The sequence below is a fragment of the Pecten maximus genome, chromosome 7 (genome assembly GCF_902652985.1).
Source record: "Pecten maximus chromosome 7, xPecMax1.1, whole genome shotgun sequence".
Taxonomy (NCBI): Eukaryota; Metazoa; Mollusca; class Bivalvia; order Pectinida; family Pectinidae; genus Pecten; species Pecten maximus.
In genome coordinates, this window is record NC_047021.1 from 10451918 (window position 1) to 10465480 (window position 13563).

At 36.6% G+C, this 13563-nt stretch overlaps 1 protein-coding gene across 6 annotated transcripts in view; it reads right to left on the minus strand.

Moving 5' to 3' along the window:
* LOC117331571 (SLIT-ROBO Rho GTPase-activating protein 1-like) overlaps positions 1-13563 on the minus strand; it is a 105965-nt gene that overhangs the window by 30511 nt on the left and 61891 nt on the right. The window contains exon 1 of one of the 6 annotated variants that reach the window (XM_033890362.1): positions 2140-4077. The exons of 3 other annotated variants lie outside the window; for them this stretch is intronic. In XM_033890362.1, the coding sequence (XP_033746253.1) occupies positions 2140-2260 (121 nt within the window). In that variant the 5' untranslated portion in view covers positions 2261-4077. Of the gene's footprint in view, positions 1-2139; positions 4246-13563 lie in introns of those variants that run through there. 2 more of the 6 variants (XM_033890363.1, XM_033890368.1) reach the window with 2 other exon arrangements.

Genomic DNA, 13563 nt, shown 5'->3' on the forward strand with positions numbered 1-13563 from the left:
CTGGAATAGCTCCATGAATCAACACAGACGTCACAATCAGGGGAAAATAACACAAGTATCACAATCCTAAAATGGATAGAAACTGACCCCTGACAAGAGGTCGGCCAACTTTTGGGCAACCCCAATCTCCTCTGACCTTATGTCTTGCTTTCCTCTTTTGTTCTAATTGCCAGAGATCCAATTGAGGTAAAACAATTGGTACTTTAACCGTGAAATTTTACCATCACGTCTCAACAGAGAGAACCTGTGTGAAACTTCAACATGTGAAGCTCTGAATTTAACTTGACACGGATGTAGATGGGGGAAGTGGTTTAAGTCTAAACACCTGAGTAGCAGCGGCACGTTGGGTACCATAGAAAGCTGTGCCTGCCAGAATTTTTATTTTATTTTAAATATGTCTTGAATATGTTAGTGTACAGATATTAAGAATATACACCAAAATGCTTTCCTTTGGTGAGTCAGCTTTAAAATCAACCTTTATATATACAGGAGTAACCGTAAACCCGAGGAGAGGGTGCAGAATTTATACCTATAGAGTACATACAACTACTGCCCCTTTGTTCAGTTTCAACTGTTTATTAAAGTCAGGGTAAATCAGATCTTAATATTACCTTAATTGATCTAATAAGTATACTGTACACTTACAAAAACATAAAAGGGTTGTGCTTAATATAACCATGTACAGCGACAAATTTCTGTGTGAAATTTGGATGGAGAAAAATAATTTTTTTTCCTTTACACACCTTTATGTAGTGAAAACAATCTAGAGTCTTTGGTTTGTAGACTGTAGTTTATATTCGCAGATCACTGATGAAAGGCAGACGTGGGTACATGCAGTTCCTTACACAGTGACCCCTTAAACTTAAAATAAATTTACCACTGACCATCAAAATCTCAACAGATGTTTTGATACTATCATGTTTTGATACTATATGTTGTAAATATATGAAGTAAAGAGGGGTTCCAGACATATTGTACACAATCTTTTAACTAAAGATGAAAGGGGGCACAGCAAATGGAAAAATAATTCATAATTACCTCCCTTTACAAAGTGGGAGGTACCAGTGATATTGATCCTATGTAGTACATGCTTACAGATATCTACACAAACAACTGCTTATAACCCACTATCACCAAGGTTCTTTTAAGTTCAAAATGAGTACAGAGGTTAATTATACCATTAATTATATGAATACATAATGAAAAGCAGCTCTTATCTTCTGTCCTTACATCTACTGAAGTTAATCAACATTCAAAAATAGTTACAGTCAACTGACAATTTAAACCAATATTTTTTTCTGTGTTACAGTTTGTAATGATAAAGAATACTATACACTCTACTGAGAGTACATTTGAGTAATCTACACAAGGTGAGGAGATAGCAGCCTCACTGAGGGTACCAGTATGATACAGCCGATGGGAATGAATCCATCAGGCATTTGTTACGTTTTAGTGCAATCTCATCAAACGGAGCCTAATTAAAGTGGTTCATCTTCACAAGGATACAGCTCCAATACATCAGTCAAGCTTATACACACATCTGCTCACCTGTAACGAGTCCATCAGCCCACCTGTATGTTGTTATCCACTACAACTGTATACCTAGAGTTTTGTATTTTGTAACATGTATTTTCCTACCTGGGAATTTTTCTAATGGTTATCATCACCTGATACATGAGGCTGTGGTATATTCTCAACTCCCCCCTCCCCTCAAAAAAAAAAAAAAAAAAACTTAAAAGAAATTATATTGGGTATGTTGGATTAAACATGATATCAGAATATCCAGAGGTCAATTGAGTTTTCATTACACTCTAGAGGTTTATCATTATATAAATCCACATCTGGTCAGTTATTTCTGTATGATCTTAGGTATAAATAATATACATATATATAGCCTTCAGGTCTTGTAATGATTACACACATTATGAATTCACACCTGGACATTCACACCTGTCAGGAAACATCAAAGTTAAAGTAGGTCAAATGTTCACAAGACAGTACTGTGGAGACTAATATATTGTAACTTGGTATAAAAGTTACACTAGTATCTACCTGTTAACTTTGTTGTAGGCATTGTAAACAATGTATTGTTGCACCTTTAGACAAAACAACATCTGATCACAGGTATACTGTACCTACCCCAGACTCTGTGGCCGATGGGCATGAAGTCCTCCATGGGCCGGGTACAGGCAAAAAGGGAGTATCTCTGTTTGGTGGGCATGTTTAGGTTCTGCAGGCTGCCCAGTGGGCCTAGGACCATGTGTATTGGGTGACTGACCAGCTGAGAACACACATCTATTTACAGGTCAATTTCATCGCCAGTCTAAGTTGCTAATTACAGGTAAGTTAGATGATTGGCTGCCCTGGGGTATACACCATGTAACAGTATAAAGACACACTCCACTGGGGATCTGTGTATTACACTCACATATGGTCACAGGTAGTGGTCAGTGGGAATGACTTTAAGCTGGACAGAAGGCCCAAGGCCACAGGTCAGTCTGAACTAATGGTCATGGATCACTTTAACTTATATAATGTTTAAAACACTTCAGAATTCGAAAAGCTCCACCTGGCAGTAATTTAAAGTTTAGTTGTTTAGATAAACATGTAATTAATGGATGTGACGTAATATCACAAAGAAATTCAACACTGTTCTCTTGATTAATCAAACCTTTCCTTGGTTTAATTCTCTTGTCCAACACCCTCCCTGTCCACTAGTGGTACCTTGTCTTCTTCCAAAGAACAGTGTTGTACTTGAGCTATATATAGGCAGTGTTTACCCAGGCCAGAGCAACAATGGCCCAAGTTGGTCGAAGTGGACCTCAACTACAGCCAACTGTCACATAAATATATTACAGTCATATAATATCAGAACATCACAAAACCTTTTACAAAGCTCACAAATTGCCCTCCATCTGTGGCCAGGTTATGACACAATGGTTGAATGCTGATGGCCTGATTGATGACAATGGACATCCAGGGTACTGGCTATGTAACACACAATGCTTGGACAACAAACTGGCCCCTATAAAGGTCCTCATATAAATGTAGGGATGTAAAATATCACTGCCTCCTGCAACCAGCTGAGATGTGAACCTAGACAGCTGTACAGTATATATGGCTGCCACCAATGCAGATGTATCTAGATATGCTCCTATTTCCTTGGATCCAATCACAGCTCTAATATACACTACCCAACCATATACCAGGCGGATACCCTCACAATGTTACATGGCTCACAAGGGTGTCTTCACTTCCTGCTGGGTGTAATACACAAAATCCCAAAAGTCTGGTTAGTTATGAGCCTTTTACACAAATTATCAGTGGCCTCAAGGATCAAGTGCTCAATTAACAAATTAGAACTAACCTCTAGAAACAGGTGCTTGATACACATATTACACAAATCATCACCATGTTCAAAGTTCAGAGGACCATTCAAAAACTGTGAATTATTTCAAATACAGTGCATTAGTCAATTCCACACAATTCATCACATTCAGTTTTTTTCTTGTTTGGTGGACAGTTTATGAGAAAATAATTGGTAACACAAATTTATATACAGTTACAATCCTTGGGAACTGTGGTATTTCTGAATTGTCCTTTGTCTATTGTAGAACAGTTAAACAAGTTTGTTCAGCTTTCTGCTATGAAATATTCATGATAGGTCGTCCAAGCGTGGAGTGCAGTCTGCATGTCAACGGGTTCTGTCATCACTGTTAGTACTGGTAATTCATTAATAAAGAAAGTGTTGTAGTACTACAGCCCTTAGAAGTCTGTGTATAGCATACCGAAAACTTAGCGTGCCTAGATCTTTACTACACTGTGTGGCTGACTAAAGTCAAACTAAACACAGCAGTATTAATCCATCAAAAAACTTTTGAATCCCTTTCTATTGTGAAGACTGTGTGGGGATTAGGTTGGAATGTACACAGTCCCAATGATTTACACACTCAGGGAGTACCAGTGGTATTTCAGTCCTTGTCCTCTCCTTGAGTGCAGTGTAGCTGATGCAGCGAGGCCTTCATAACAACAAATTTCACACCCAACCTGACTCACAGCTTATAGCTCCTAGGGTACTCAAGCATTGAATCTATAGCCGGAGGTTTTTATACTGAAGGTCTGTAAGTCTGTCAGGTCCCCTGTTTTGTTTACATTGAGGCCTTAGGACAAGCTTCGTTCAACAGCTGGGATACAGTATATACCTCCCTGTTCATCTGTCCTCTCAGCCTCTGTGTCTCTCACACACAAAGATAATTCCTACTGAGATGCCAACAAAAATGAATTCTCTCCAATAATTCTAACAGTATAGTCTTCCACACAAAATAATTTTACAAATATTGGTCTGAATGCCATAGACCAGATCGTATAACAGCATGCACGTGCAGATACTGCATTTTCACACGAACACGACCATCTGGCACAACTCTGTATCGCTACTTATTAGTTTTTATCTTCTTAAATATGCACTTAGGCTGCTTCCAGACCCACATCATGCATCCAGTCTGCTATATCTTAGATACCAGATGACAATGTTTGGCCAGATGATGGAGAGTCCAGCTATCCATCCCCATACTCGTTATCTCCTCCATCATCCACAAATGACTGGCTCATCCAATTATCACTTTTACCCACATGTACCTGTGATAAACATGTTTACAAACACAGAGGCTGGAGAGCGATAAGCTGAATTTAGTCTCCCACTACAGTGAATACTAATGAATGACTGCAATGACTTCAATTAGTTGACTACATCCAATCCATTCATGACTTAGTCAATAGACTGTTGAGTGAGAGTCCAGGATTACACTACTGTTATGACAGATACATACTGTCATCTTGGGTGGGGCTGGTATGTATATAGTAGGATTGGACATCAGAATCAAAACAATGCCAAGTAACGCTATTGATTTTGCGGCAGACTAAAAGACCAGTGTGTGTGAAGCTGTCCGATTCCATCAATAAATGTCTCCTCCACGGAATCCGAGGTCACACATGTCCTTACGGATTTTATCTGTACAGATAGAATATTTTGAAAATATTTTTTCCCACAGAGAATCTTTAGTCTGTGTTAAATGATAGGTCTGTATCTTGGTTTAAAGTCACCGTCCGTCAGCGCATTATCCACCGACATCAGACTCCAAGCTTTGGCGAGACCCAGATTTTACAGGAAGCAGTAGAGAATATTACTGTCAGTCATTCAAGTACACATGCATCACAAAGATATGAGCAAATCACAAATCATGTGCAAAATCTTCCCTTATCAACAGTCTCCCAGGAATTAATGGCATTAAGGATTCAAAACATTTTCTAATTTTCCTCCAAACATCTGCCATCAAAATGATTTGTAGATGATGTGAAGATACAGAAATATGTCCTTGTAAAATGTCAATGTATAGGTCTCCCGTACATCACATATTCCTTCCCTGATCTAGCCTATCATAGAAGACCGACAAACTCTCCATCCAGGTCTCATCACAATTGTCAAAGTCAATGGATCATCAGTAATGAATCTTAGAACTGAAGCAGTCCCTGTTAACATTCTTAGATACAACACTTCGTTCAAACACGCGCACACATATGTAGCTGTGCGAGGACTATTGCGTACACGACCATTCAATGATCAATACTATATTTCCTAGTCTTCCCCCGTAACTACGGAGCAGCCTTCCTCCAGTCACCACCATGCTCTGACGCTTATTGACATATATAAGTGGGAATTAATCTCTCACCTTAAGGTGTAAATTCTTTTATTAAAGCCGATAAAAGATACAGGTGTGTCCACTGCAATATATACACCTGTACATAAGTGTACCCCTGTCTGCAGTATATTGTATTTAACTTCAATATGCCCCCTTTCTAATACAGCATTAAATACCCCTCTCCCTTACACCACCATTGCGTGCCAGCTTGAACACGCCCCTGTATATATACAGAATAATATGCCCCTCTCCATTTCATAAAGTATTAACTAGTATTGTGTATCAACATCAATATCCCCCTCCCTGTATACATAAAAACTATCAAATAATACCCCTTTGTGTGATATGGGTGATTTAACTATGTCGGTCAATACCATCCTGCAGAGAGTTGACTAAGTTGGACTAAGTGAATACAAGGCCTTATTGTATTCAATTTCAAACAAATTCTAAGAAAACCTCTTGAAAATGTGACATTTTTAAAACTGTTTACATTTTTTAAGCATAAAGCAAAGCAGCCTTCACCATCATGAAAAAAATGTGAATTATTATATTGAAATCAAAATTTGTAGATTCAAAGATATGTATGTATTGTCAAATATAAAAAAATGACTGGTTTGGTTTTTCCAGACTATTGTATCTGGAACCCCCAGTCTACAGCCGTAAATGTGAACAGCTGGTGATAGGACAGCTACTAACAGTGTTTCTTTGTACAATTACTTTTTGTGATAATGACAATTATAAAGATGGCATGGTCACCATGGACACCAAATTGAGAATGATGTAGAAAAGATCCCTCCAATGGACATCAATCATGCCTAGTGAGATGAAGGAGGCTGTGGATCGAGTTAGAACTAGACAATGAATCTCTAATCCATTCATACACACAAATTCCACTATAATGTCATCAACACTCAGCACCTCTGGGTGGACTAGGGCACTGTATAACTGGGTCACCATAAGGAGAGGAATCCCTTGTCTTTAGCAAATTAACAGACAGCAAATCCCTTCTCTTGCTATTGAAATATAACAAAGAGAAGCATGTAAGAACAGACAATATTTTGCTCTTTTTGTTGTTTGGGTCATCAAATTACACTTGTAATCTAAACATTGCTAATAAAGTTGAATTAGATTAAATTAAATCCATCATTTTGAAAGTATAATTCAGTAAACATCAATTTTATTTTCAAAATGAAATATACCACTTTATCTCTTTCATTTACAGATCTTATTTTATTCATAAGTTTCATGAATTATTTATTTTGTTATATTTTTGTCCAGATTCTAGATCAAACATCCCCAGAGATGGGCTGCCTTTCTGGATCTTGATAAGCACACACCAAACCATTATCAAACCATTATAATCAGTAGTTCCTGTTGGGAACTTGGAACATCACACCAATTTTAAAACTACCATTTCCGTAATGCATCCATTACAAGATGAAGTCTATGTTTCAAAATAACTAAATGACTCAAAACCTTGATCACGAAGCAGAAAATAATTGGTAACATCATACGTGCTGATCGTATCATGTAAATAAACTGATACACATTTGCAGTAGTGCTGCGTATGTGAATCACCTTGACGTACCTGCTGCTGTTATCTATAATGATTCGGAGCATAGCTACAGAGGCTGCGCTCTTATCACTCATACTGATGATATGCGAGGATAAACAGGGTTATGCAGTTTGCGATGGACATGAAACACAAGGTTTTATTTTGTGTGCTTACTCCAATAATGTGTTTGAAGGCCTACAATATCCCTCTGTACAGCAGCTTATAACAGTGAGTCACACTTCAAATTTGACAACAGGTCTAAAGGGCCTGTTTTGTCTGTATGCCATGATTCTTTTAAAACATTCTTCCAGGGAAAAAAATAACTATATGCAAATCTTGGCAGGTGAATAAAAAGAATAATTTGTAACCAACATTAGCTTATAAGAAAAAACTGTAAACTACTAGGTGACAGGTAAGAAATCAACAGGTGCATGAGGCAATAGGTAAATATGTTGTTTTCCCCAGGTGAGGTGACGAGGTAAACCGGCCAGTTGCACATGTCCAGACTCCGTTTTAATGCAGTGTCATTTCAGGGTGGTCTGCTATATCTAGTTACATGTAATTAGTTGGCACACCTTGATGCACCAAGTCTTTTTTATGACTAGCTCTGTCAGTGCTATATACTTAAAGTATCAAGTAGTATGAGAAACACTTTCAGTATCCCAAGTCTTACTTCACGATATAAGGTAGCTTTGATCTACAGCAAATTAGTTTAATTAGATATGGCAGTGCAATCCAAGTACACTATTACAATCCACCATTCAATCTAAGTATTTGTGATATAGAACAAAAAAGGTTATAGTAATGGAGAATTGGTACTCAAAACCATGTACTGTCGTATATTGAATAATGTTTATTTTTGTACAATTTTATTTGTTTATAACATGCTAACACTATACCAAAAGTAAACAGAAAAGTTATTGGTTATACATGAAATACGAGGGAATCAAAAGAAGTAAACATTGATCATGGTCTGTGCCTTCAGTTGTTTGAATCATTATTGTTCTTCAAATACAAATGCTTTATTAACAAATTGAATTATGGTTATATAGAATTATAACCATTAGCTCTGATAGGTACCATTTAAATGTTATGTCATGATATGATAATGATATGGCCATGAATCATATGATATATCAAGGTATACAATTACACCACTGATGGATATTGAGGTAGTGTAAAATTGCACCACTGATCATGATGCACACATCAAATCCTACTACATGTTTACCATAAACAATTATTCATACACTTGCAATGGAATTTTTACATTAATATAATTATAAATTTCCAAGTAATTTTCTATTTTTCTGATTAAGATTTTATATAACTCATGAAACAGCAGTTTTAATTTCCGCTATACCACCTCCATTGTTCTCCCAGAAGACAAAGAAAATAATGAGCCAATTTATAGCTGACGTAGAGCTGTCAATCCCCCCCTCCCCCTCCATTCTCATTTCCAGCTTCTCCATCTTTCTCACTCAGTTCATCAGCTCTACACTCCTAGATTTCTCTCCACTCATCCCCCTCCCATTCAATTCCTTCCTCACAGCAGCCTCCCCTCCCCTTCTCAGCGGTCTGTGTTTCCCTCTTCCCATTCCCAGCTTTCTCTAACCATAGACCCCTCTTCCCTTACATCTCACAGTCAAAACTGATCTGGAGATGTGTACAGCACTTAGAAATCAATACCCCTCGACAGTGCATTAATAACACAGCCAAATCACTGAGGAAACGTTCCTGGTCACAGAGAACACCATCTCCTTTCTGACCTTCAACTTCAAAAGATAGGATTCAGCAATGTTTACTGCAAACTAGTAATTATTGGAACAAAAACAACAAAAAAGACCTTAAAAACCCTCAAAACCTCAATGTGAATATATTGCAACATCAGCATGAGAAAGGTCTAGTAGGATTTTTTTCTGGACACACAAAGAGCCTAACTTCTTGCTGGGTAATGTACCTGATGAACTGGCAAATTAAATATCTCATTTCACTCACTGCATGTTGTCAGCTGATGTGCCAGGCAATGAAATCCTGAATCACTGTTTACAATCATAATATGTTTGAATTTCGAGTCTATCCCCTTATGAATGTTTACAGTGTACAGGTAGGTTAAGTAAGCAGAGAAGTCTAGCTGTACAGGTAGACAGGGCAAGAAAGCAATCTAATAACACAGGTGCACACTGCCAGAAAAAGTAGCGATTACTGAATCAATTTACTTCGGGTTTTATTTCTCATCACTATTGATCTGAATGATTAATTGTTTTGTATCCTGTTAAATCAAATACACCTTGTAACTGTTTGCTACCTACTAAGACAGGGCACTGGCCAGAAGGTGAAGTGGACATGCAGGCTCTACTGATGTCCAGTGGTGGTCAATGTTATTGATGACCCCAGGTTATTTATAGGTCAGTTAACACCTTCTAAGTGATCTAAGTGGCTATAACAGTTGGACACCTTTATGGTCACTTGCCCATTATTCAATTATCACCCTTGTCTGTCCCTCTGGTGACCCCATGACCCCTGACTTTTGACCCCAAACTGAGATGGTGACAGATGAGACACAATGAATCTGTCCTCCTTTGTTATCTTGAGAAAGAACAGAATCCCAGCATACTTAGCAAAGAGCTACAATACACAGCATCTTACAAGCTCCAAAACAACTTTTTGGAGGTTTTATATTAATTAAAATATTCTGAATTCTTTAACAGAAAAAGCTGATCTTATTTAGTTCAAGATATATTTTACTTTGACATGATATGGAGCATTCTCTCTTGGCATGTTGGATGAATATTGTTTGTTTGTCCGTTTTGTTTAATTGTGGTGATTTATTGTTAAACTGTCAATATTTCTTCAATATTTCTTCAAATACTCCAGAACATTGTATTTTGAATAAATTATATTAAAGAAATTATAATCAGGATGGGAGAACCAGCTAGGCCTGTGTGTCATAAATGAAACAAACACACACACTAGCTAGGGGGAAACAGTATCTGATAATACATATCTATCTAAATATAAAGCACTCAAGTGGTATAAACATATATTTTTTATGCTGACAGAGAAATATAATCCTCCAGCAGAAAATATTGTGGTTCTCCGTTATCTCGTTTAGATATCAGGCCTCAGTGACACTAACCTTCCACCAAAGAAATGTACTCAGATATAACGGACTTATCTCCCCTTGTCCACTCCGGGCTATGATGTTTTATTTGGACTGATCAGGATGCTGGACTGATTCAGACACCAGGGGAGGAGCTGATAAGATAATGCTGCCGGAAGGTAGAGAACATTTCCTGTGTGAGATGGTATCTACTCCAGCTTCTAACAAATCTTTTTACCATTAATATACATCACCTGGACCCCGAGTATAAATATATCTGGACTCCAACACAGATGCTTCAAATACTGTTAATACTGTTGACAGAAATGTCAAGATTGCACCTCTAAAACAGATATCATAACAACTCAAATCTCACATATAAAAGAGTGTCTAATAAACCTACCATGAAACTTCAAAACAGATAATAAAATCATGTCTCATAAAAGTACTGTTACAACTCAAAACTCTGATATAAAATAATGATTCATAAAAGTAATGTTACAACTCAAGCCTCTGATATAAAATAATGATTCATAAAAGTACTGTTACAACTCAAAACACATGAAATAGTGTTTCTCAGAAGATTAAGCAATCACATACCAAACATATATTACACATACATATTTTAGTGTTAGAGGAAACAGTTTAAACTAACTTTCTCCATCACATAACTCATACACAGGACTCATTGACAACTGATCATCACTCTAATAGCTAAATGCCCACAGTGAAGTCTCTCGATCTGATTATTCTACCAGTTATACATAATGTAGTCTCTAAACCTGATTATTCTACTAGTTATACACAATGTAGTCTCTAAACCTGATTATTCTACTAGTTATACAGTATAGTCTCTAAATCTGAATATTCTACTAGTTATACAATGTAGTCTCTAAACCTGAATATTCTACTAGTTATACAGTATAGTCTCTAAATCTGATTATTCTACTAGTTATGCACACAATTTAGTCTCTTCAAATAGCTGATCATTTCATCTTCTTCATCTTAATATACATAATGTAGTCTATAAACCTGATCATTCTACTAGTTATACACAATGTAGTCTCTAAACCTGATTATTCTACTAGTTATACAGTATAGTCTCTAAATCTGAATATTCTACTAGTTATACAGTATAGTCTCTAAATCTGATTATTCTACTAGTTATACATAATGTAGTCTCTAAATCTGATCATTCTACTAGTTATACACAATGTAGTCTCTAAACCTGATTATTCGACTAGTTATACACAATGTAGTCTCTAAACCTGAATATTCTACTAGTTATACAGTATAGTCTCTAAACCTGATTATTCTACTAGCTATGCACACAATTTAGTCTCTTCAAATAGCTGATCATTTCATCTTCTTCATCTTAATCCCCCCCCCCCCCCCCCCCACTTCTAATAAACTTAGACAAACATGGAAAGGAGTTATAATCAGAAATATCCAAGGCTGAAATGTTTTTAAGATTCAGCTAGAAATAATTCATAGCCTTTTTTTCTTTTTTCAAAATTTAGCAAAATATAATATACAAATGTCATATCAATAGCTATCTTGACATATTACAGTCTAGTTCTGTGAACACTCTAGGTCAGTAGTACAATAAAAAATAAATTCCATATGAAAAGGGTATATGTAATGTAAACGTTTGTATGACCTTTTCAGTGTTAGTCTGACACCTAACCTTTATTATACCCTGTTGTAAGTGTGATTTAGGTAACATTCTCACGGTGGCCAGGTGAGTTGATGATAAAAACAGACCTTCTCAAATACAAAGTATTACCAAATGACAAGACTTTGTATTAAATTTCCATGCAATTTTAGGGGTGACAGTTTTTTTTCAAATTAGATAGAAATAAATAAATAATTTATAAGCAATTCTGAGGGAGTAAAATGCCTTTATTATAGAAGAAAGAGAACTCTAATAGAGCTACCACTACAATCAAAGGGGAATAACTCCATCTTTCTTCACCCATGACATTTGTTTTTGTTGATATTTCAGACAGACATTTTATTTCCAAATTGTCTTGACTAGCAAATGCATTCATCAGAAACTCATTCCATCAGTAAATAACAGATTGTTGTGAATTTGTCTGGGTTGGTGTTTGCATTTTGCTAGGTGTTTGAATAGTTGGAGATTCATGACAGACACCTAATCAAGTCTCCTCCTTTCCAGAAGATTTTCTAAGTGGCTGTCACTGTGCCTGGCTTGCCTTCATGCATCCAAAGACAACTAAACGCTGTCTAAGTGTAAAGTATTGGCCTATATATCCCCCATTAGGCATCTGTCTGAAATTTAATCAACTAAGCTATGCATTTAACACTTCAACATTTACAATGCAATACTTAGCAAAGTGTATGTTCCTTGAACATGAGACAGATTTATACACAGTATCTATAGCACTAGTGTATCTGGTATTTTATATCCCTGTCACTTCTAAATCAACTAAGGATCATGAAGGATGGGACTTTTTTTCCATCAGATCATGCAGAGTTGTATCTATTTGTTTACACTGTGTGCCGCACCCCTCAGACCAGCTACAGTAACTTACTACATACATGTTCTGTCAGCCCCAATCAGTCTCATACAATTAGTAAGGACCAAGAGAATCAGGTCAAACAGGCACTCCTACACAGCTCATTCACACAAGGTCAGTAACTTACACTAACACCTTGTTAGTCTCTGATCTGGTTAATGGAAAATAAATAACCTATTTTAATGTAACAAATAGCTGTAATAAGTAATTAATGACATCAACTTTCACCGCTTTCACAGCTAATTCAACACTACTTAGAACCCCATATAGTATATAGCTACTATACTCCCCATTCACACTTTTCTGAGTCAATGAGAGTGTTATATCCCACTTCATTTCTGACAACCATCTTTACTTCACCCACTTCGACTCTTCACCAGCTAGTTTCCCCACCTGAAACCACATAATCCCAACAACTTTCTTTTCTCGATCCCTGTGAAGAGTTGCCCAGCTACATGTAATAATAGCTTATAATCTCTCCCCCTTTGAAACTTAGATATCAGACATTTCCAAGAGACAAAAATTATATTCATATAGTATTAACACCGCTGTGAGCTTCTAGCAGCTAGCTATATATATATAGTTGTATTTAAATTTTTTTTTTTTTTAAATGTCACTTGTAAACTGTTTAGACTTAAACATTTAAGTTATACAGCTCACCATGTA